Source organism: Cyclospora cayetanensis, unplaced genomic scaffold (genome assembly GCF_002999335.1).
Source record: "Cyclospora cayetanensis isolate NF1_C8 unplaced genomic scaffold, CcayRef3 CcayRef3_contig_85, whole genome shotgun sequence".
In the NCBI taxonomy this organism is placed as follows: domain Eukaryota; phylum Apicomplexa; class Conoidasida; order Eucoccidiorida; family Eimeriidae; genus Cyclospora; species Cyclospora cayetanensis.
In genome coordinates this window covers 10,994-31,779 of record NW_020312758.1, presented here as the reverse complement: position 1 = coordinate 31,779, position 20,786 = coordinate 10,994, and the positions used below count along the sequence as shown (strand labels likewise).

At 54.2% G+C, this 20,786-nt stretch overlaps 1 protein-coding gene across 1 annotated transcript; it reads right to left on the bottom strand.

The window, feature by feature from the left end:
• Positions 1–1,323: 1,323 nt before the first annotated feature.
• Positions 1,324–18,788, bottom strand: LOC34619245. The gene is made up of 16 exons (XM_026335899.1): positions 18,656–18,788; positions 16,747–16,871; positions 16,352–16,605; positions 15,129–16,245; positions 14,423–14,999; positions 13,463–14,000; positions 10,845–13,159; positions 7,624–10,563; positions 7,088–7,332; positions 6,639–6,905; positions 5,780–6,268; positions 3,054–5,280; positions 2,868–2,935; positions 2,606–2,766; positions 1,638–1,856; positions 1,324–1,486 (listed from the first exon to the last, which is right to left on the bottom strand). Exons 1-16 carry the CDS (start codon positions 18,786–18,788, stop codon positions 1,324–1,326), a joined length of 11,838 nt encoding a protein of 3,945 aa, XP_026191684.1.
• Between the last annotated feature and the right edge of the window lie 1,998 nt (positions 18,789–20,786).

The window sequence follows — 20,786 nt, the reverse complement described above, 5'->3', positions numbered from 1 at the left end:
AGAGGCATCCCCAAGTAGGCCCGTTACTGTTGCTAGGTAAAGAACACTCAACCACTTCTACTAAGCTGGTTGTATTTTATAAGGAAGTGGCCAGAAGAGCTGCCCAATTGGTTTGTCCGTTGGAATATTTTATTTATTGCAAAGTAATGCCATTCTGGTAAACAATACACAATGTAGTGTCCGTGTACCCTAGGGGCTACGTGCGACTAGTGGTGAAGTGTAGCGGAGTGCTTGAAGGGTGTAGCTACGTGCATTCTAGCAGTTTTTCTCCCTCCATGTCAAGAACTATGATATAAACGGGCAGAGGAGGAAGGGTGCTCTTTTTAGGAACACTCACTTACTTTCTACTGAGTTTGTATTGAACCTTGAGTTAAGTGTCGACGCAGGGAGACCACAGATGGTGCGTTACAGATGTACTCAAGACAGGCGTCTTTGCTGAGATGCCCCAAGACATATATACATCTCCACAGCCCTATGTCAGTCGATCGTAACGCTGAGACTGACACAACCACTTAGCTTCCTCCCATCGCAGGAAGCACTTTCCCAGCATTTCACCGCAGACATGCCGTAGCAGCGCGGCATAGGAGCGCCGTGGAAGGGCCCGGAAATCACCTCAGAGTTCCCCCTCGTCCTAAAGTATGATAAGGTGAAGAGCTTTCTACGGGGAAATAACGCCCTGCAGCAACGTGTTGCTCCCTGGTTTCGGGGTACCGGGAGGGGGAAGAGCCGACACCTGGTATCCACTCACTCTACCGCCTAACGGTTATCTAAGTTAATTTTGTATTAACATCTTTGTCTTCCGCATTGATGAATTCGTTGGAAAGACAGGTGCTTTCCATCTAAGGCAGCACACTGATGATTGTCTGGGGGCCCGGACGCCCCAGCCCGTGAGGAACACAGCACCAGCTGCAGTCTCACACGTCTGGCTCCTGAGAAGCTCTCCTTCAATCCTACTAAATTTGTCTGAGTTTTGATCTCTGTTGTTGTTTCAGCCTGTGTTCCTATTGACGCATGCTGAGGTGAACAGCGTTACAACCGTAACCCCAAGGACTTTGGGACTTTTGCAGCCTGAGACGCCCCCCTCTTCCTTCGCATATTCAGAGCATCGCAGAGACTGGGAGAACATCGAAAACGCAGCGCTTTCCCATTGAGCTCGGGAATACGCCGAGTCACGGAGGAGACCCTACTGGCCCCTTAGTTGACCCGGCCGCACAGGCTTCAGTCAGAGGAAAGGGGTAGAAGGAAAACGAGGCAGAAGGGAACAGGGAGGGTTTTGAAGAAGCGTGCGTTGAATTGTTGAATCTTATGTCACGCTTCTACTTGCTAACCAACCGGAAAGTTTCCTATTCTCGACAATGATTCAACGCCTTCGCCGGACGGTGGACGCATTGAAAGAGGGAGTGGTAGACTTTGAGGCCCAGCATCGGCTGCAGGATTTCCTCGTGCACATTTCTGTCGCTGGAACTCTGTGTGCTTTCCTCCTGGGCTTCTTCACGGAGTCTTTCTATGATTGCTTCCTAACAGTCCTGGCAACGACGCTTGTCGCCGCCCTCGTGTGCATCCCCTCCTGGCCGATCTACAAACGAAACCCCATCAACTGGACCCCCCATGACCCCAAGCGAATTGCACAGCTTTACGCGTCAGATATGGGTGTCGTCCCCCCGATCGAAGTCGCTCCAGAAAAGCGCCCTAGCAAGAAGAACGCAGCCGGCAATAAGAAGAGGAAGTGATCTTCTGATCCTTTGAAGGGCCCTTGTAGGACGGGGGGGCGGGGGAGAGAGGGGACTATACACGGGATTTCAAGTGCTCCTGAGGCGAAGGGCAGTATCCTTGTGTGTTCCTGCTCACCAGGGGTCCTTAAGAGGATTCCGGGTTATATATCTTTTTGGAGCCACACCCTCCTGTAGCCCTTCAAATCCTCTTAGAGGCCTTGAAGGCACAGTCAGTAGATGCACGTGCCTCTTTGGGGGGCTGCATGAGGGCACTGATATGGAGGCCTCCCACTCTTTCGAGGGGCACAAGAGGGGGCCTTCTGTGGTTTGGGTGGCTGGGCCCGCTCGTGGCGGCGCAGTACCCTTTACATCGACTGGGCAACCGTCCAGCTGAAAACCCGTAAGAAACGGTTGCCTTAGCTAGAGCTGTTTCTCAAGTGTGCAGTCTGTGAGAAGGGAGTCGTACGAACATTGTTCTCCTCAGCAACTGCTTAGACCAGCGGCTCAGTCGAGTTTCATCTACCACTGTGTTAGAGCAATCCTATCACAGGGCCCAATTCTTTAGGGTGTACGAAGGTCATGGAGTGCCTGGGCGACTGTTCTGGCACGACTCTTTCCCCTTTCTCATTGGACACATCAAATCTGTAAAACTAAGGATTTAGGGGCATAAATTCAGTTGTGCATGTAACAGAATTTCCCAACGTAGTTGTTCCTAGCTTTAAGTTGGTGGCAGCACTCTCTGAGTCCCACTCCCACTTTTATATCGACATTGTATGCAACATTGCCTTGCGATGTTAGCTACTGCTTGAAAAACGACTTTCGAATGCGCTAGAGAGAGCCTCGAGAGTGCTTCAGCATTGGAAGCAGGTTGCCGATGAACCGGTCGAAGCTACCACTCTTCCCTTGCCAAAGCTTTCAGCCAGCTGCATCCCCAGCAAACTAATGAATTATATGTCCTGCTTGCGCGGTCTCCATAAAGACGGCTATATGACTGCCTAGCTAGGGCCTGACTTTGTTGGCCAGGTGCCGGGCGAGGGATACAGACTGGAGCTGGCTGCGTGAGTAGGCGCACAAAATTTACATGAATATCTGAATGTGTAGACGGGTGCTTTGAAGGCTATCTAGCTGCACGGTGTTCCCTAGCTAGGTGGCCACCTCATTGTACACGGGGGTCCCGCTAAGCATGTGGTCCGCCGTTGCTTGTGGAGGAATTGGCTGGCTGGCTAGGGAGGGAGGAAGAAGCGGCCATCAGAGACACAGTTGGGTGGAGGTAGGCCTACGTGTGAAGATGCTTTATAGGCATTCTGTCTCCCGAGGGAAATAAGCTTCTTGAAGTCCTACCTTTGCCGCCGTGCCCCTGCGAGGAGGGATAGTGCGTCATGGATGCCCCCTTGTTCTTAGGAATCCTTGAAGGCCGTCCTCGTGAAGAAGCAGCAGCTGTTGTAGTTGCCTGCCTCTGGCCAGCCGTCATAGCTACACAGCTGGCTGAGTCTTCAGGGTACAACTCTTCGTCATCTGTGAGAGAAATCCCAGCAGATGTAACACCGCTGTCACCCAAGACTGCCGGGGCCTCCTCTGTCAGAGCTTTAAAGCGCTGCGACATACTGCGCTCTGTTCGGGGTTGCTGTTGCTGCTTGCGGTCTTCCCCTTCGGCATATGCGGGAAGGGAGCCACGCCTGACCATGACTTGTTGGGTGGCATGCCCTGCTGATGGCACTCCAGCTGGGTACACGTGGTGCTGCTCCGTGGCTGCAGCGGCTGCTGCTGCAATGTAGGCCGCACTGACGGCTGCAGGACTGTTCCCTCTGATTCTGAAGGTGTCAGCAGGCCCAAGCTCTGCCCTTCTTGCAGAGGTGGAGGCAGCGGCTGCTTGCTGCTGCAGCAAGTGCCTTTGCTGCTGTTGGTGTTGCGGCAGCAGCAAATCGGAGTGGGCACTCATCCTGTCCTCCTCAGATGCACCACCACCACCCCCACAACCTCCTCCACCTCCACTGCTGGAGCTGCCTCTGTCCTGCCTTAAATGGCCTCCGTCTCGGGAGAGCCCTGCGTAGTACACGGGAGCATAAAATGCGAGGGAGTGCTCATCTGCAGGTGGTGCTCCTGAGGCAGCGGCCACTCCCGTTCCTGCTGTATCTTCCGAAGGAAATGCAGGAGGCGGTGTCGCAGCCCTCTGGCGCTGTCGCTGCTGCTGCTGCTGCTGCGGCAGGAGCAGTCCTCCATCACGCAAGTAGGGTAAGGGCCCTCCAGATAACCCCGTGGAGAATATGGGAGCAGCTAGGCTGCTGATGCCCTCGCGCTGCAGGAATTGATGGGATTGCAAAGATCCTCCTCCATAGTTTTCTGCGGAGCTGCCGACATCTATGCCTGGGGGCCCTTCAAGTTCACTTGGTGACAAGCCCCCCCTGAGGTCGCTAATGGTTTGTCTAGAATAGTCCCCGCCATCCTGCTGTTGCAGTTTTGCCGCCTTCTTCTCCTTACGGTGGGAGCGAAACCACCAGAAGGCCAAAACTCCTACCACCAGCACGAAAAGCAGCAACAAAGAACTGAACACCAGCAGCGTATCGCTCACAGGTTTAGGGGCCTTGTGAGGCTCTTGTCTCAGCTCTCGCTGACACCCCAGCCAGGCCCCCAGGTAAAGTGGGGTCGGGTCCTGCAGCCTTCTGCCTTTAAGAATTTGCTGTTGCGCTTCTGCTGCGATTCGGTTCGTTGCTTCTGCCCCCAAGCTGCCGTCAAGCAAAAACGCCTGTTTTGCTGGCGCTCCCGATCCTGCTACGGTGACAGCTTCATATGCAGTAACCGCCTCAGGGGATGAGTCAACACGCAGTTTGAGCTGCTGAGCGAGGGCCCCCGCAGCCTCCCCAGAGGCGAAGGCCCCCATGGGTAGAGGATCTTCCGGTCCTAGGTCCAGTAGCCTCCCATCCTTGCATGCAGCATACGCAAAGGGCTGCTGCTGCTGTTTTGGGGACAGCGGCTGTTGTTGCTGCAGCACAGTCGAGACAAAGCCTCTCGCACAGCCAATACGGAAGAGCTGCAAAGACACTCCGGCCCTTTGGAATGTTGTGGCAAGCGCAGCCGCAACATCACTATTGATGGGAGGCGTTGCCGAGGAGCTTCCGTGCTGGGTCGCTGTCGTAGGAAGACTTTCAACCTTGAGGGTGGGGGGAAGACGTGAGAGGCTGGCCGCACAAGGGCTTGTTTCGGCTATCGCCGCAAAATCCTTTACGCATTCCAGTTGCCTCTTGCTCCATGTGCCGTTACTGCAGACGACAGTTTCTGTCCTCGGCATGGTATCCGAAGCAGCCACAAATCCAGAAGCGCAATAGACAACCCTGTGGTCGCCATCTGCCTCTCCTAAGCCGCTGGCCACGAAGGCGGGTCCAAGCACTAGGGGATCGAAGGCCTCATAAGCCCCACAAGGCTTTCGACAGCGTAAAATGCGCGTAGAAAGGTCCTCAGGACTACTGGGTAGATTTGCCTCCTTCTCAAGCGGCACCCACCGACCCTGTTGACACACCAGTTCCTGGGGGCTTCGGCCTTCGATGGGGGCATACCCGTGGCCGCATTCAACCTGCAAAGTGGACATGCGTGCACATACACATACAGTCTGCAGCATTTCCACCCGTTCGCGCTGCTGCACTGTCAGGCAACAAGGGGGGGCCCTGTGGGAGTCGGTTGAGACGAGAAGGGCGCACACATCAGTGAACGGCACGGACAGAAGCAGGCAGGCAGAGCAAAGGCAGAGTAAAGGTAGGCAGAGTAAAGGCAGGCAGAGCAAAGGTAGAGTAAGGGCAGGCAGAGTAAAGGCAGAGTAAAGGCAGAGCAAAGGCAGAGTTAAGGCAGAGCAAAGGCAGAGCAAAGGCAGGCAGAGCAAAGGCAGAGTAAAGGTAGAGTAAAGGCAGGCAGAGCAAAGGTAGAGCAAAGGTAGAGTAAGGGCAGAGTAAAGGCAGGCAGAGTAAAGGCAGAGCAAAAGCAGGCAGGCAGAGTAACGGCAGGCAGAGCAAAGGTAGAGTAAGGGCAGGCAGAGCAAAGTCAGGCAGGCATAGCAGAGGCACAGGGGCATGACGGACTGAAATCACAGCGCCGTGGTTGTTTGTGGTCAGCGTAGAGTGCAGACGATAGGCTTCGAAGACAGAGACATTGGGAGGAGCGCTAAGGCCATTATTCGTGTTGCAGGCAACATCGCGGGGAACTACGCGTCCAAGACCCCACGTTCCCCGTTCAGGTCTGAGCTGCTGCAACATCTGCTGTCGTCTGCTGCCACTGACGCTGCTGCTGGTGCCTGGTGAGGCAAAGGCCACTTGCGTGATCGACACACTTGAGGGGCGAACTGACACTGCGGACGAAGTGAAAAGGGGCTCAGGCAGCAGGAGGGGCACGGGGTGCAGTACGAGTGCCTCCCATACATGCTGCTGCTTCTGCAAGGCACTTAGCGGCTGCTCCTGCAGACGCCGTTGCCTCGGGTAGGCGGCAGTAGCGCCAGCGTGCTGCCGCTGCAGTGCAGTGGATAGCAGCTCAGACAAACCAGAGGATCCGTCACTCCGAAGGACCTCTATCGCCTGACAAAAAAACAAGAAAAGGCGTAAACACTATCCAACGTTCCCCCTATATAGCATGCGGCCCTCTGTGTCTCTCCCGGTGTGCACCTCCAACGCTCTTACACGCGTCGTCGACTGTACTACTGTAGTGATGCAAGTCGAGAAAGCCTTTTGGCCGTTTTCTCCTCTTTCGGGAGGCGTCACTGGGGAGCTACATGCAATCAATGGGGCCTCTTCCTCTCCACGCGGCAAGGCGTGGCATTTCATTGAGGAGCAAGGCGTGGCATTTCGTTGAGGCCCTCTTGCTACTCGCTACAGTACACTGCGTGAGGCTAAGGAGTTGTTATTCGCAGCACGTGTATGATTGCGTTGAGGATTCTACGAGAGAGACCTGTAGGAAGTGGCTTTTGTTGCTTAGTGGGCCCGCATCCAGGATCGCATGGATGTCGAGGCCTCTCCATGCTCTTACGAGCAGGACGTCACCAAGGGGTACACCAAATGCTCCAGAAAGCGTGTCTCTAAGCACGTGTCGCAGCAGTTCCTCCGTGTTGCTGCCAATGCCGCTGCTTAGGGAGTCGTAATCGAGGCCCTCCAGCGTCGCCTCCACTGAAAAGACAAAGCGGTTGAGCCCTCGAGAGCAGGTACGGTCAAAAGCCATCTGCAGATTGCACCCTCCTCGCACAGGCATCAACACACGCTGTCATGGACTCATGGAAGAGCAGCAAGAGCAACACCAGCAGGACAGCAGCAGCCACGCTCGCTGGATCCAATACCGCAAGAGCTGGAGCGGCGGCTGCACGGCTACTACCAGAAACATCACACGGCTTCAGCTCCTGTCACCTTGCAATCCCCTTCAAAAAATGCTATGGATCTATAGTATTCCATGGGGGGGCCCTCGCTGCCGGCCTCGTTCCACAAGGAGTCCACGAGACGCAGCAACTGCGGAGTCACCGCCTCTGGTGCCTGTTGCTGCAGCCTGACCAGCTGCAGCCGCTGCTGTTGCTGTTGATAGGCGTCTATGGACAGCAAGTCGCGCAGCAGCTCTAGCTGGGGGGCGAGACAGCAGCCGTGTCTTGCTTGGAGTTCTGCCACACAAATACAGGCAGCAGATGCACCACCCGACGGACCTCATGGGCTCCTAGAAATACCGCGCGAAAAAAAGAGCTAAGGAGAGAGAAGACTAAGGGGAAAAGAGGCAGACGACAAGAGTCCAGAGACGACAGGCTGCAGCACAGGTTAGAAAAGAAGGGGGCCAAGAGGGATATGCCCAGAGAAAGGCTGCCGTAGCAGGAAACAAGGTCCTTTTTTATTGCCCTAGCACGGGGGGAGGGGGCACGCGACTCCACCAAGGGTGTAAACAGCACGCCATGCCTTACCACGCATAGCCTGTTTACATTCGTTGTTGCTGCAATCGAATCCTTTAAGGAAAGGGAAGCACGAATCTGCGCGGTGCACTGTCGCGGCTTCGAGGCTTTCCAGGATAGGCTGCAGGAGGGGTTGCTGCTGAGCCAGACAGTCCCCCCTGTCAAAGGCGCAGGCCGCCGTATTGCAGCTTCGATCACACTCTCCATCCCCCACAAATGCCAAGGGACACATGCAGTATGGCAGATCCGCTTGTGCTACTGGCTCATACGGACGCATCACTAGTGCTCCAAAGGCTGCTATAACTGGCTCTGTAACATCGGGAGACAGCAACAAGGCACCGCAGATCTGATCTTCTGCGCTGCGCAAGCAAAAGTTTCGTCCTATGCTGAGTAGAGTTGTGCCTAGGGCCCAGTCGAAAGGGTGCACCTGCTGCCGTAGCAACCGCTGCTCTCTCGACTCCTCCTTTTGCGGCTGTGTCTCCGCATCGTGAGGCTGAAGCAGCTCTTTTCCCAGAAGTCTGTAGACCTCGAGGAGACACGGTGCCTCAGGACTGCTGCTGCAAAAGCCTGCTGCTGCTTCTGGAGGGGGCAGCGGTGCAAAGGGATTGACGCTTCCAACAGCTAACACCTGGGAAGCGCAGCTCTGACCGTCCACTGCAGTGCACAACAGAGAAGCAATCGCCGGAAGTCGCCGCAAGTCTGTCAAGAGGCCTCTCACACCAAAGCCTAAAAGTCCTTCCTCTGGCCCTTTGGCCTCATTTCCCCCCAACGTAGAAAGGGGCGGCAGCTGCTGCTGCGTTTGCTGCAGTCCGGGCATCACAACGTCCATGTGCTGTCGCAGCTCCTGCAACACAGCTATGTAGCGGATGTTGCTGCTGAAGCATGCGCTGCCGCGGCTTCCAGGGCAGACGTGCTGCTGGAGCAACTGCTGGAGTTGTCGTGTTTGGTGAAGCCGCTGCAGGAAGTCAAACGTTTCAGCGGCGTTGCTAAAGCAGTGGTCCCCGTCCTTGACCTCACAAAAGACATCCAGCATTTGGTGGAATGTCTGCAGCAGGTGTTCGTCTGGAGCGGATGTTGCAGTTGTTGCCGGCCCAGGCGCAGCTGCTGCAATGGCTGCTGCAGCTCTGCTGCTGCATTCAGCTGCCACTTGCAGCTCCCTTTTGAACGAGGTGCTACAGGTTCCCTTGCAGAATGAGGCGACTTTAAAAGGGGTGGAACCGAATGCAAGCGCACCGCACTCCCCCACAAGGAGCTTCGAAACTGCCTTAACGAGATCCTCCATGCAAGGACTTAGTGGCTGTTGCTGCTGCTGCTGTTGGCGGAAAAGCGGAGCGTCATGCTCCATAGGAAGTCGCAGCACAGGCGGTCCAAAGCGCAGAAGCTCAGGTTCTCGCCATTGAAGAGGGGTGGAAGCGGGGGGGGCCCCCCCCCCCGCTTCCGCTGCTGCCGTTTCTACTGCTGCTGATGCTCCTGAGAGCAACGCATCGCTGTCCTCCGTTTGCGCCGCTGCATTCAAAGCCGCACGCATCGCCCTTGGTCTTGTTGCGTCTTCTGTGCCAGTGATGCTTGCGATTTCCGGTGCCCCTAGATCGGCATGAACGCACGATGCAGCAAAAGCCGCCAGGCGGGTAGCATCGTCTTGTACGGAGGCAAGTGCTGCTGCTGCTGCTGTCGTGGATCCAGCTACCCATCTGCCATTGCTGCAAGTGACGCGAAGAGACAAAGCAGGATTGCTGATGCACGAAACTCCGATTCTGGAACCGTGCTTGGTCATTTCTAGGGGAAATTCAACGTGCTGCTGCTGCTGTTGCTGTTGCTGTCGGTGCTGCGCGTGCGCAAGGGATGTTGCATAAAGCCTGGGCTGCAACAAAAACTGTTTTAGGGGCAAGGGGCTGCAGTTGCTGCACGGCACGCAGAAGGGACCTCCACAGTCTACTCCCTCCTCTTCTCTGTCCTTCTTGCTGTTGTAGCAACTGCCGCAGCCACTGCCGCATGAGGCACCACAAACAACTCCCAGCTCTCTCCATTTGCTCTCGGGGAGGTCTCCAGGGTTCCCTGGACACTGTCTGACGCAGACCTCGTCTTTTAACTCCCCCACCCACTCCCCATCAGCGCACTGCAGCTGCTGCTGCTGCCGCTGCAGGCGCTCCTGACGCAGCTCAGAAGGCATGTTGAGGGTCGCGTCGAACGGCGCAGAGCAGCCGATGAGAAGCTTTTCACCTCCACGATAGAGCTTGTTGCGCAGCTGACGGTGACTGCCCTTTCCAGTCGAGGAAAGGACCGCAAAATGGGCAGGTAGAGGCGGCAGGCCGCAGGTGGCTGTGCAGCGAAGCAGCACCCCGCCTCCACGATTGCTGCCGTTGCTGTTCAGCGCTGTCGAGTCATTTGATTCGAGCTGATGCTTTTGATGCATGGGCGTTTGAGGCTTGGACTCCCAGCTGCCGTCGATGCACGTAATGGTGTGAGGTGGTGCTCGTGCTGCAGCAGCAGCGGCTGCAGCCGCTGCTGCCGGACTGTGATTGCTGTTGATACCACTGCACTTGATCTGCGCCGTTTCCCCATGCGCGTAAGTCTGCTTCTGAGGTTGCTGCTGCTCTTGCTGGCTCAGCGTGTAATCCGAGCCGAGGACGTCCATGGGGTTGCGGCAACTTGCAGCGCAAGTAGTGGAACGAAGACTCCAAAGGCCTCCTTCGCATCTCAGGATCTCTTCTGGTGGTCCTCCAAGCAGCACGCCGTGTTTGGCACAGGCAATTTTGACTGCTGTTTCCGCCTTGGTGCCTGTGTCTGCTTCTGAGGCAATCGGAGTGAGGGTGTATGCCCTCGGATCGAGGACAAGGGGGGCACATAAGGGCATGCAGGAGAAGGATGGAGCCCACGCAGGCACCTGGCGAAGCCACTGTCCATCCGTACAAGTGAAGGCTACAGAGTGCATGCCGTGAGAATTTTCGTAGCCTGCAAAAAATATGCAAAGACTCCGCAAATCGGCGACACGATGTAAACACGTGGCCCTTGCAAGACCGACGGGCTCTCACCCCCGTCGTGGAGGGAGCATGGAAGCACATGAATGCACTGCTCCCTCAGCACTGCGTGCAGTTCGATTGCCAGCACGAAAGCTGCCATCACGCCCTCACACACACGCATGCCCACTACGCCGATACGACTGCCGAAGAAGCACACCTGCACGTGCGACAACACACCCGCAGTGGCAGCAGCAGCAGACCACATCGACGAACCAGATTTGCAGGTTGCTGTCCATACACTCCCGTGCCGCAGACTTTCCCCTTGAATATCTGCCCCTTCTGGAGGCACAGGGGGCTGAAGGCAGCTGCGGTTGCAGCTAAAGCTAAGGGGCGGAGCCCATCCTTTCTCTGTGCATTGCACGACTTGCCGTAGCTGCTCGTGCTCTGCCTCTTCCATGTGTTGCTCCGTCGCAACGCCAGCGTCTCTGCATGAGACGACGCGTTTATCGCCCTCAATTGCGGCTGCCTCCACGTCGCCCTGTCCCGCTGCACGCGGCTCAGAGCCGTCTGGCAGAAGCACAGAGTACTGGTGTCCAAGTGAAGGCCCCAACGGTGGGCACAAAGCGGCGCAGCTGAGTTTAAGAGGCTCCCATCGACCTCCCGCGCATCTGAGCGTTTGTTCCTGCGGCTTCTCCCCTTCTCCTGCGGCAGCAGCCTCCGTGCAGCGGATCACAATGGAAGCCCCCAAAAGCCCCTCCGCTGCACCTTCTTCTTTCTCCTCGACTTCGTAGGCCTCCGGCAGCGAGGGATACGGTCCGCAACGAGGTACACAGGGAGTGAGGTGTCCATCCCAGCGTCCGTTTCGACACCTTACCATGCCAGCATTTCTGACATCTGCGCCTTCCACAAGGTCTGAGGGGACCGCGAGGCCCTCAGTGCACCGAACAACGGCAATGGCGCCTTCTCCGGCCCGGGTGTCTCCTTCCGCGTAGGATCCGGAGGGTGCGATCACCAGCTCATAGGAGCCTTCGTCTCCTGCAGTAGCCTGTGCTTCGGGGCCGTCCGGTTCGGCGGATTCTGCTGCCGCCGCAACTGCTGCTGCTCCGACGCGAAGGGAGCAGTGCGTTGCAACGGCTACAAACGAGACCGTCTGAGGAGCAAGCGGCCCCCAAGGATTGTACGAAAAGTCTGTGAAAGCCCCAAGATCTGCTATGAGGTCATATTCCTTGCCACCCTCGAGTGGGGCCTCCACCGTAAGTTCGACAATGCCGGGCTGTTGCTTGGGTTCTTCCGAATCCCCTTGCATGCCTTCGGCAGAGGCACTGGTCGCCTTTTTGGGGGTTCTAGCTGGGGGCGGTGCTGAGCGGATCATCACTGTGCCACCCTCTCCGCGCATGCCTGCTTCCTGGTCTGTTATCCACTCCGCCACGGGGGCCCCCCCCCCACGAGGAACGAGGCGCAGGGATGCCCAGTGTCCGTAGTTCACTGGCTTGTTGAAGACAAGCGTAATTGGACTTTCGGGAGCTCCTGTATCGCTGTTGAGCTTCAAAGGATGGGGGCCTCCCCCCCCTCCCGGTGCATTTCTCTGGGTAGCCCTTGCGTCGGTCAGTGTGGGAGGAAGGTGGTCCGGGGTGTCTCTGCAAATGAAGGTGGTGAAAGGCTGCTCTTCTCTCTTCTTGCCTGTCCACTTGTGCCAGAGTCCAGTTGGGGGAATGGCATCGCTCTCGCTGCTGCTCGTGATCTTTCCTGCGAGGAGAGACACATCTGCGAAGCCGAGGAAGGCCGTCTCATCGAGATCCGTGTCAACGACCCAGTTGCCCGGCTCTCCCTCCGTTTCCTTCCTGAAGTATATGAAGAAGGCGTTGCCTTCTGCTCCCCTCCAGGCTGCATGCTTGTTGATGGGCTCGATGGGAGTGTACAGACCATTCGCATTACCGTTCTCCGTTGCCAAGCCGGTGACGTAAAGCAGGGGACAGCCAGCATCCCGAGCCAGAGTAAATTTCAGACTTGGCACGCCCTCCGATGGGTTGCCCGTTAGATCGGTAGCGAATCCGAAGTCTAAACTTACAGTGTACTCTCCCTGCGGCAGCGAAGGGAGGTCATCGTCAGGCGTCACGGTCAGCACCTGGCCTTGCCTCTCAAGCACCCACTTGCTGTTTTCACTTCTGCTTTGCTCTGCAGTTGCATCTGCCGTTGCTGCGCGCTTAGGAGCGCGTGGATACAACGCAGGGTTGTACCGGATAGTCTGGAGCTCGTGAATTCCATCGGGGAGGGTAACGACCCACTTGATATCTGGATCTAGACAGGCGACAACAAGGGAGGCCCCCGGTCTACCGAAGGCAATGTCCTCGTTGAACTGCAACTCTATTTGTCTGAGCGGAGGAATGAACATTGATCCCGCTGCAGGCTCCGATGCAACAAGGACGGGGGGCATGTCATCGGCGATGCACTCCCCCTTGGCGCATAATGAATGAATGGGACAGTCGCTATGCACGACACATTCAACAGTATTCAGCAGGCCAAGCTCAACCCCAAAGTCAGAAGGGTCGTCGCAGTCTCCGCCACTGCAGCCACAAAGTCGATGCGTCCTGAAGTTCACAGGAAACGGCACGGCAGCAGCGCAGACTGAAGCCCATGAAAAAGGGGTTGTGGCAGGCTGCAAATCCTCTAGTTCCGCATACATGTGGACACAGACTTTCACACGAATGCTGTCGCTGGAATCCACAGGAACAGCCTCGCCACATGTATTCTAATCGGTAAACACTCTATGGGTAGCCGCAACACCGCCGCTGCGGGTGCAACGTTTAGCTTTTGAAGCAGCAGCAGCAGGCGTCAAGGACAACTTTATCTATTATGTGCACAATGATAAAGTGCGAGGGCTGATGCCGGACCCGAAAAAATGGTTAACTCCCAGGTGAACATCGCATTTTCCGTCTCCATCGACATCCGCCACACACGGCATTGCGCTTTCGGGCAGAAAGTTTGGATCCAAGGCAGCATCTGGCCCGCACTTGAGGTGTGCTGCAATGGGAATGACCTTAAGGGCCTCGCTCACACTGCGAGCTGTGACGTTTTCAATGGTGCAGTCCTGATTTCGCACGCAGGCGAAGGCGTTCACACTGGCAGCAGCAGCGGACACCAGAAAGTCGCCGCAGTGATCTTTTATGCAGTACGCCAACTGCCGATCGGCGCAGTGGGCATTGGTAATGCACTCCTGCACCGAGACTCGCCCTAGGGGAACACGGAAATCTCGCATGTGGTTGCAAGGCGAATTATCTCCATTTAAGTCCACGCCCGGGCAGCCGCAAAGCCGCACTCCTTCCACTGTGTTCGCTCGACTGACGCGGCGAGCCACACCGAAACGCAACTCGCAAGAAGATGAGACGGACGAGGAACAAACCCACTTGTTTGCGTTGTTGAATATTGAGTCTAGAGAGCACACACACACACATACCCCAAATGGGCAACCATAGGCGTCCGCAAAGGTGGCAGTGCAGAAGAGCCACAGCTGCCATGGAGAGAGAAGAGGGGCACCAACACCGTTTAGGGGGCAAATATGTACGAAGGCGTTAAAACATGGAACCGGAGACTTGCTAAGCGTATCTCAGACAGGCCATGTAGGCAGAATGCAGTAACAGTGTTCACAAAGATAGATGAAAAGCGGGTCCGAAAAGAGAAGGCGTATTGAGATTTGTATGTTCATGAATGCAAAGTTGCTGCATTGCTGCTACTCCCACGGATACACCTGCACTGCTGGCATGAATTCTACGTGAAATTAGCCCTAGCTGCCTCTCTGTCTCTGTGCCTGCGTCTATCAACGTGCGCGCAGCCATGCATGTGCCAATACTGACTGTCTGCTTTGAGATTGACGGCTGCTCCGCATTCTTCGTCTGGTCCAATGCCAATGACTGTAAAGTTCTCCTTGTTGCCCCTTGTGGGTATATCTCCTGCCCCCGCGTCACAATAGTACCCTTCAACACAGCGAATTAGCCGATCCCCTTTCAGGTCGGGGATGAACCCTCGGCAGCGTCCAGACACGCAGCTCCCATAGCCACGCAGGCAGTCCGCATGCTTCTGGCATTCATTTCCTACTGGGGTGAATTCGTTTTCTTCCTCTGGCAAGTTCGCAGCACGACCCTCTATAAACTGAAGCTTGCGCAACTGACGCTGCTGCTGATGCTGCTGCTTGCCTTCGACTGCCTTCAGCTGCAACAGGCCCACGACAGTGCCTCCGACACAGTCAAGCAGCGTGGAACCTCTTCGGCACCCGCAAAGGGTGGCGTCTACAACACGGTTCCCACCATCTTCTGTCCTTGTTGCTGGTCCTGTGGACTGCAGCAGGGCTTTCATATCCTCCTGGTGAACACGTACGACGCAGCGACTGCCGCGGCTGACTGCGTTGCAGGGGAGGCGCAGTGGCGTAGACGTCTGCGGAACACAGCAGAGGTATTAGATCGCCTCCTCCCTTGAAAGAAGAGAAGCGCCAGCACAGGCGAAGTAGCACATCTCCGATTTGCGCATTCGTTAACGAAATTACAGGTGCAAATTTAGCTTAACGTGCTTTGAACTTGCCTTTGCAGTTCCTTGGCAGCTGCTGTGGATTCCGGAAATGGCCCTAACAAAATGATCCTTGGAGTTAAGGCCGAACCCCTTAATTCCTGGCAGCTCACATGGGAGATCAGCGGTGCAGGAGAAGCGCGGGAGCAACAGATGCTGCTGCGTAACTGAAGATGGAACCACTTGTATGGGATCCGTTTCAATAATGCCCTCTGATGATTCAGCTGCTAGTTGAGTATCCTCCTGAGTCGTCGAGTCTGCTTCAATATGAGCAGGTTTAGCTTGGGATTCCAGCCCCGCTTTTTTTGCAATCTCAGAGTCGCGAGGAGAAGCGATAGAAGCAGCGGGAGCAGCAAATCCCGTTATCAGCAGCACGCCAACGGGAGCCGAAAAGTCCTCTATCGAGCTACAAACCCGTCCATTTCCTCCAAGGTCAGTGCTGCTGCAGCCACAGAGAGCGTAGCGCCCAACCGGGAGTGATGGTGGAACGAATCCAAGCCTTGCGCTGCAGCTGGACTGCGTTGTGATCCCTGGAGTGTAAGTGCACTCAACAGGAGCCCCCAGCTGGAAGGTATCTTCGGCTGGCACACCGTTTTGGTGCCCCGCCTCGGTAAGATCACACCCAGGGGATGTTCCCTCGCAAAGGATATGAGGCTTGTGCAGGACACCCCTGTCGCTTCCGCAGTCTTCAAGAGACCCTTGGATTGGCTGGAGCAGGAACCGGCCCACGCTTCCTCTGCCGCCTTCCCCATAAAAGTGTCCATCGACGCGATCTAACGCGCATACAGTCCCAGCTTCACACCGAAAAGGATCGTGGCGGGGTCCTGCGAAGCCCCAGCAGCGCCCGTCAATGCAACGCCTGCCCCTGCCCCAGCACTGCACATCAGAGATGCAAGAGTTCAAGTCCAACAGGCGCTTAGAAACTTCCGAGAATAGGGTCGAAGAAGAGAGTGTATCGACTGTGCCTTCAATGGACTTAGGGGTCAGGGGAGAACTGGCGGGGAAGGATCCTGAGGCGGGGACGGGGGCCGGGGCCCAAGTGCTACTGGCATGAGCTACCAAGGCTTTAAACAAAATCAGAAATGCTACAGAAGCCAGAATTAACGCGGTGAGATGCCTATAGAGGTTTTGCCGCAAAGGGCACATCCAGTAGGGGGATTTCCTCATGGCGACTGCCACATAGCTCTAGACTGTATCGCAAAGAGCACAGCACATAGGCGAGCATCTCACTGCCTGCTTTCCCCCAGCAACACGTCCCGTCAGGGCGTATATCAGGCCGTAAAATTAAAAGGGGGAAACCCATTAGCATACTTGGTAAGGGTAAATTTGACGGCTCAGTCATCAAGTGTGTATAAAAACGACAATGTCCCTGGATTTCCAGCCCCGCTTCGGCCTCGCTGACCTCTTCAAAAGTTTCTGTGCACAAATGTCTAGCTGAAAATGCCGAGAAATTTTTTTCCAACCGAGGGTTTTTACCCTAGGTTATTCATTGACTGAGAGGCGGGGGACCCCATAGAGTAAATCCTCTATGTATTCACCATAGAGGATAGAGCCGCAAAATCACGAATTATGCACTAGGCAATCCAATTTTGAGGCCGTATAAATGCAAAATATTCACCTTGAACGCGTCCTCTATGTGGCGATTTGCAGTGGTCTCCGGTGGTGACTCTGTCGCGCCAGAGACGTCAACGGAGCAGCCGGGGCAAGAAGCTGTAAATGCTATGGCCCATGGCAGACCAAATACTGTCGAATATGCAGAAAACCTTCAAATCTTACTGGGAGAATCCTCAGGGGCAGCGCCTGGTGTTAATTCCCTGCTATAGACCGCTACCGGAATTATTGCTGTGAAAAGTGCTCGGGGAGTTGTTCCATGAAACACACAGCTCTGGCTGACTTCTGATGCTACGCCTGTTAGAACAACGAGATAAAACAAATAAATGAAGAAATGCAGTAGAATGCGGTTTCAGAAGAAGTCGTGTGCGACTCCTGCCAGCTGCTCTGGAATGCCGTGTGCGTTGTGCAGTCACCCCCAGACAGGCAACTGTGTCCCGAGCGCTGTATTTTAATACTTAGAACACTCCTCGGATACTTCATCTAATACTTTTCTCCATTTTCTGGTAATTACATACGTAAGCACGAAATATGGGTCGAGATTAGGCCGGTTTTCTGGATTTGGTAAGCTGCGGTCTGGGAACAGAAACGAACTTTCCAGGGCCCCATGGTCACTCGAAGCATCTTTGGCTACTTGCAAATTGGGTGTAACATGACTCGTTTCAACTTGAGAAGCTGATGATGGTACTTTGTAGCCTCGTTGAAGGCATTATCTATACCTGTAACTTTTCTCTTATTCCTTACGACTAAGAGAAAATGACCGCGTAAGACGCTCAAATTCCCACTGACTGCAAGTCATACACCGGCCAGTACTCTCTAATCAAGACTAAATGATTGCATGAAACTCGTTTCCCTTGCATCCCAACCCCCAAAACTTGCTTTCAATAAGGGATTTCTTGCATCCTACCCAAAGTCCCACAAACCAAGGTAATATGGATCTCCTCTATTTGAAAGCTGCTTGGATGTTTCAAAACGCAATTCAGCGTGTAAATAAGGCTGTTCGAGTATTAAGACCGTCAACGCATGATTGCAGACGTGGATTCTATTTCTACAGTCAATTCAGTGAAAAACCTTACAACCAAAAAGAACCAGGAGCTTTCAAACCATACTTCGAATACAGAACGGTCTTTCCTTCATAGCTGTGTCTCTTGTCCTACATGCGGCAGATATGTACTTTTTTGGTGGAAATATGGCATGGTTTCACGTTGGCAAGAGCCAACAGTCGGCACAGGATCTGTTCAAATATCAATTAAGGGAACCGAGGGGGACACTGTAGCTCGCTAAGCTACACCAAATCACTTTCTACTACATTACTTATATTCACTAATCATTGAAAAGAATGAATATGCGGCTTTTCCGATCTTGTACCTTGTTACTGCAAAGTTCTGTTCCCACTATGCAAGAGCACGCACTGTTGTGTGCGTATGCGGCAAATGCTACGGGCAACTACCTGTGAATACTCGAAGAGCTTGAAGGTTACAGCCGGCCGCACCCTAGCTCTCCCCTTTCGTAATATCAGGGACTCTAAGAAGCGCGAGCAGAGGAAGGTGGGAGTTCATTTTGAATAACAATGAGTAACTTTCTATCAAGTTCGTACTGAGTCGAAGATGAAGTGCAGCACTAGGGATATCTTAAAAGAAGCCGTACAGAGAGGTAGCGAAGTGCCTGCGGACAAGTCTGAGTGTAAAGACGCTCATTAGAATAAAGGCCGGGAATCATTTAAGCAACATTACCGTGTGCTGGTAGCTATCTGAGGGAGAACATGCGTTGGAGAAGGACAGCAGAAACAACTTCGCGTCCACGGCGACCAGCGTTTGTGAAACAGAGCGGCGTATTATCCTGCAGGCAATGATGCATGCAACGGCTTCCCTATTTAATAACTAAGATTAGCAGTCCTCACCCCGTTCGCTAGACACTTCGGTCTACTGTGTCCTCGGCGCTAAATATTCCTGAACTCCAGCACTTCTGCAGATCCCTGGATTCTCCGCCTCTAAATGGGTCACTGGCCTTCGCGGTGGAGTCCTCGAGCACTTGAAAGAACTTAAACATTACTTTAGAAAACCAATGCTGGCAGAAATGTGGCACCTACAGCTATAAGGGAAGTCGACAAAGGATGAAAGGCATTGATTTCTGAGAGGATGGCAAATGGTACTGGCCATGGAGCCGCAAACATCTGCACCTGATCAGCTTGCACCTCATAAAGCATGCCAAATCCCCGAAACCTAATCTCAGTGCTTAGAATACATAGCTGAGTGCCGCTGATGCTCATGCCGTGCTTGTCTCTCTTCAGCCTCCCGCATATACTTGCGTACGCTGGCCAGCTACTCCCCAAATTACTTTGCTCTTCAGGGTGTCCGCTTACCCCTGCCCACTAGATCAGGCCTGAATCAGAGAAGAGATCCTAAGTGTACGCCAGATATGCAGGAGAGCAACGGGCAGACGACTGAACTCTCGCAATTATAAATACACAAGCCAAGCCATTCAAGTTTTGCGAGCATGCAGTGCGCAGAGTATATCAGGACAGTGCAAGTGATGCGCTGTATATCCATATCTCCCTCAGGGTAATCCGCACTGCCCATACTGTGAAAAATGCGTAGGCGTTTCACAAAGGCACGCCACAATGCACTGACGACTTCGGTTCCATGTCCGTATTGATACTCCCGATTGATCCTCGAAGCTTCCATACTTCGCTGAGAGTAATGAAGCAACTTTCTAAGGTGCAGCACAGCTGAAGCAAGTAATGAAATGGTTATTTTCGCTGCGTCTTATGATGCAGAAGCTGTCCTGACCCTTACCCCTGGTAGTTGCCAGATCAGTCTGTTCCCCTCTGCATCCGGACACCTCTGAAGAGGTCGGGTCTAGGAAAATTTTGCAACTCTAGCTGCTGGCAATTTGGGCATGAGAGTGCATACTTTCCTGATGCACGAAGCATTGCAGGCCACCCAAAGGACCGTGAGGGCTTCGTGTATGATGTGAAGCCCATCACGGTACGAAGGGGCATGGTCATGTGCTTTGTGAAAATGGAACTGCGGTGCAAAGTCGGGAACGCACAGAAGATGGAGTGCTCGCCTCGTTTTGAATTACAGCAGGTCATCCTCTCCGTGGTAGTGCTTCACCCCTTTGCGATTCTGGATGCTGGCAATGGTAGCGGGTGCATAGATTTGAAAGCATAAGACTCATGGAGCTCGGTGAAAACCGTAAATCATTACAGAAAATGCGGTTATGAAGTACGGTAGCGAAATGATGGGGGCGTTTCATGGGCGCGTCTGCTACAAGGTTGGTAATAAGCTTAGCATTCTTCACTGTCGATTCAGATTGCAGAATGTCCCCTCGGCAGCGAACAACACTAAGGATTTCTGTCCTGATCACATTTCTTAGGGTAGAACAGGAATTCCTGATTATCATGCATAGTAAATTGACGCCCATACAAGTAGTTTCGGCACATTTTACACTCCCCAGGACAGTGCATAGAGTTCCTTTTCCGACACAGGATACCGCTGCTCGGTTTTAGCAAAGCAATAATAATACAAAGCAAGTCTTTGGTGCTTCTGAATCAGCAGCTTGTTATAGGCAAGTACACTCATCGATGCGTCACCAAGATTCGTTCCTAGAAAAAACGCTCATGATCGGAAGGCGCAAATGCCGGAGGGGTTGTTAGGCAGCCAATACGCGTCATTGTTGCGCCACCAGCGTCCTATGCCTAGGTTAAAGTGCTTTTACTCAAGCCGCTCAGCCACTGGAGCACCGATCCGACATCTATGAAGGAAATGTTATTCAGGCACCAGCTCGTAGGCAACCGCAAGGTTCATTATGGGGTATATAAATGTGAAGGCCACGCTTTGACTGCCTGAGATTTTTCCGGATCTGGCTCTACTCCTGCTTCCAAGGGACGAAATCTCGGATATTGATTGAACACTTGTGTGCCTTCACATACCTGTGCCTGCGCAGCAACAGCTGAAGCACAGGACGTAGATGCTGTGGGTTTTACTGAATGCTGGCTGAAGGTACGAAAACTTTGCAAAGGTAGGCAGGCGTCTACCCCCCGTT

Coding starts and splice junctions, on each gene's coding strand:
- LOC34619245 (XM_026335899.1), bottom strand. CDS start 18,788: ATGTTTAAGTTCTTTCAAGTGCTCGAGGACTCCACCGCGAAGGCCAGT. Junction 6,269..6,638: donor ACAAAAGCCACTTCCTACAG/GTCTCTCTCGTA, acceptor TTTTTTTGTCAG/GCGATAGAGGTCCTTCGGAG. Junction 1,487..1,637: donor ACGACACCCATATCTGACGC/GTAAAGCTGTGC, acceptor TCCGTGAAGAAG/CCCAGGAGGAAAGCACACAG.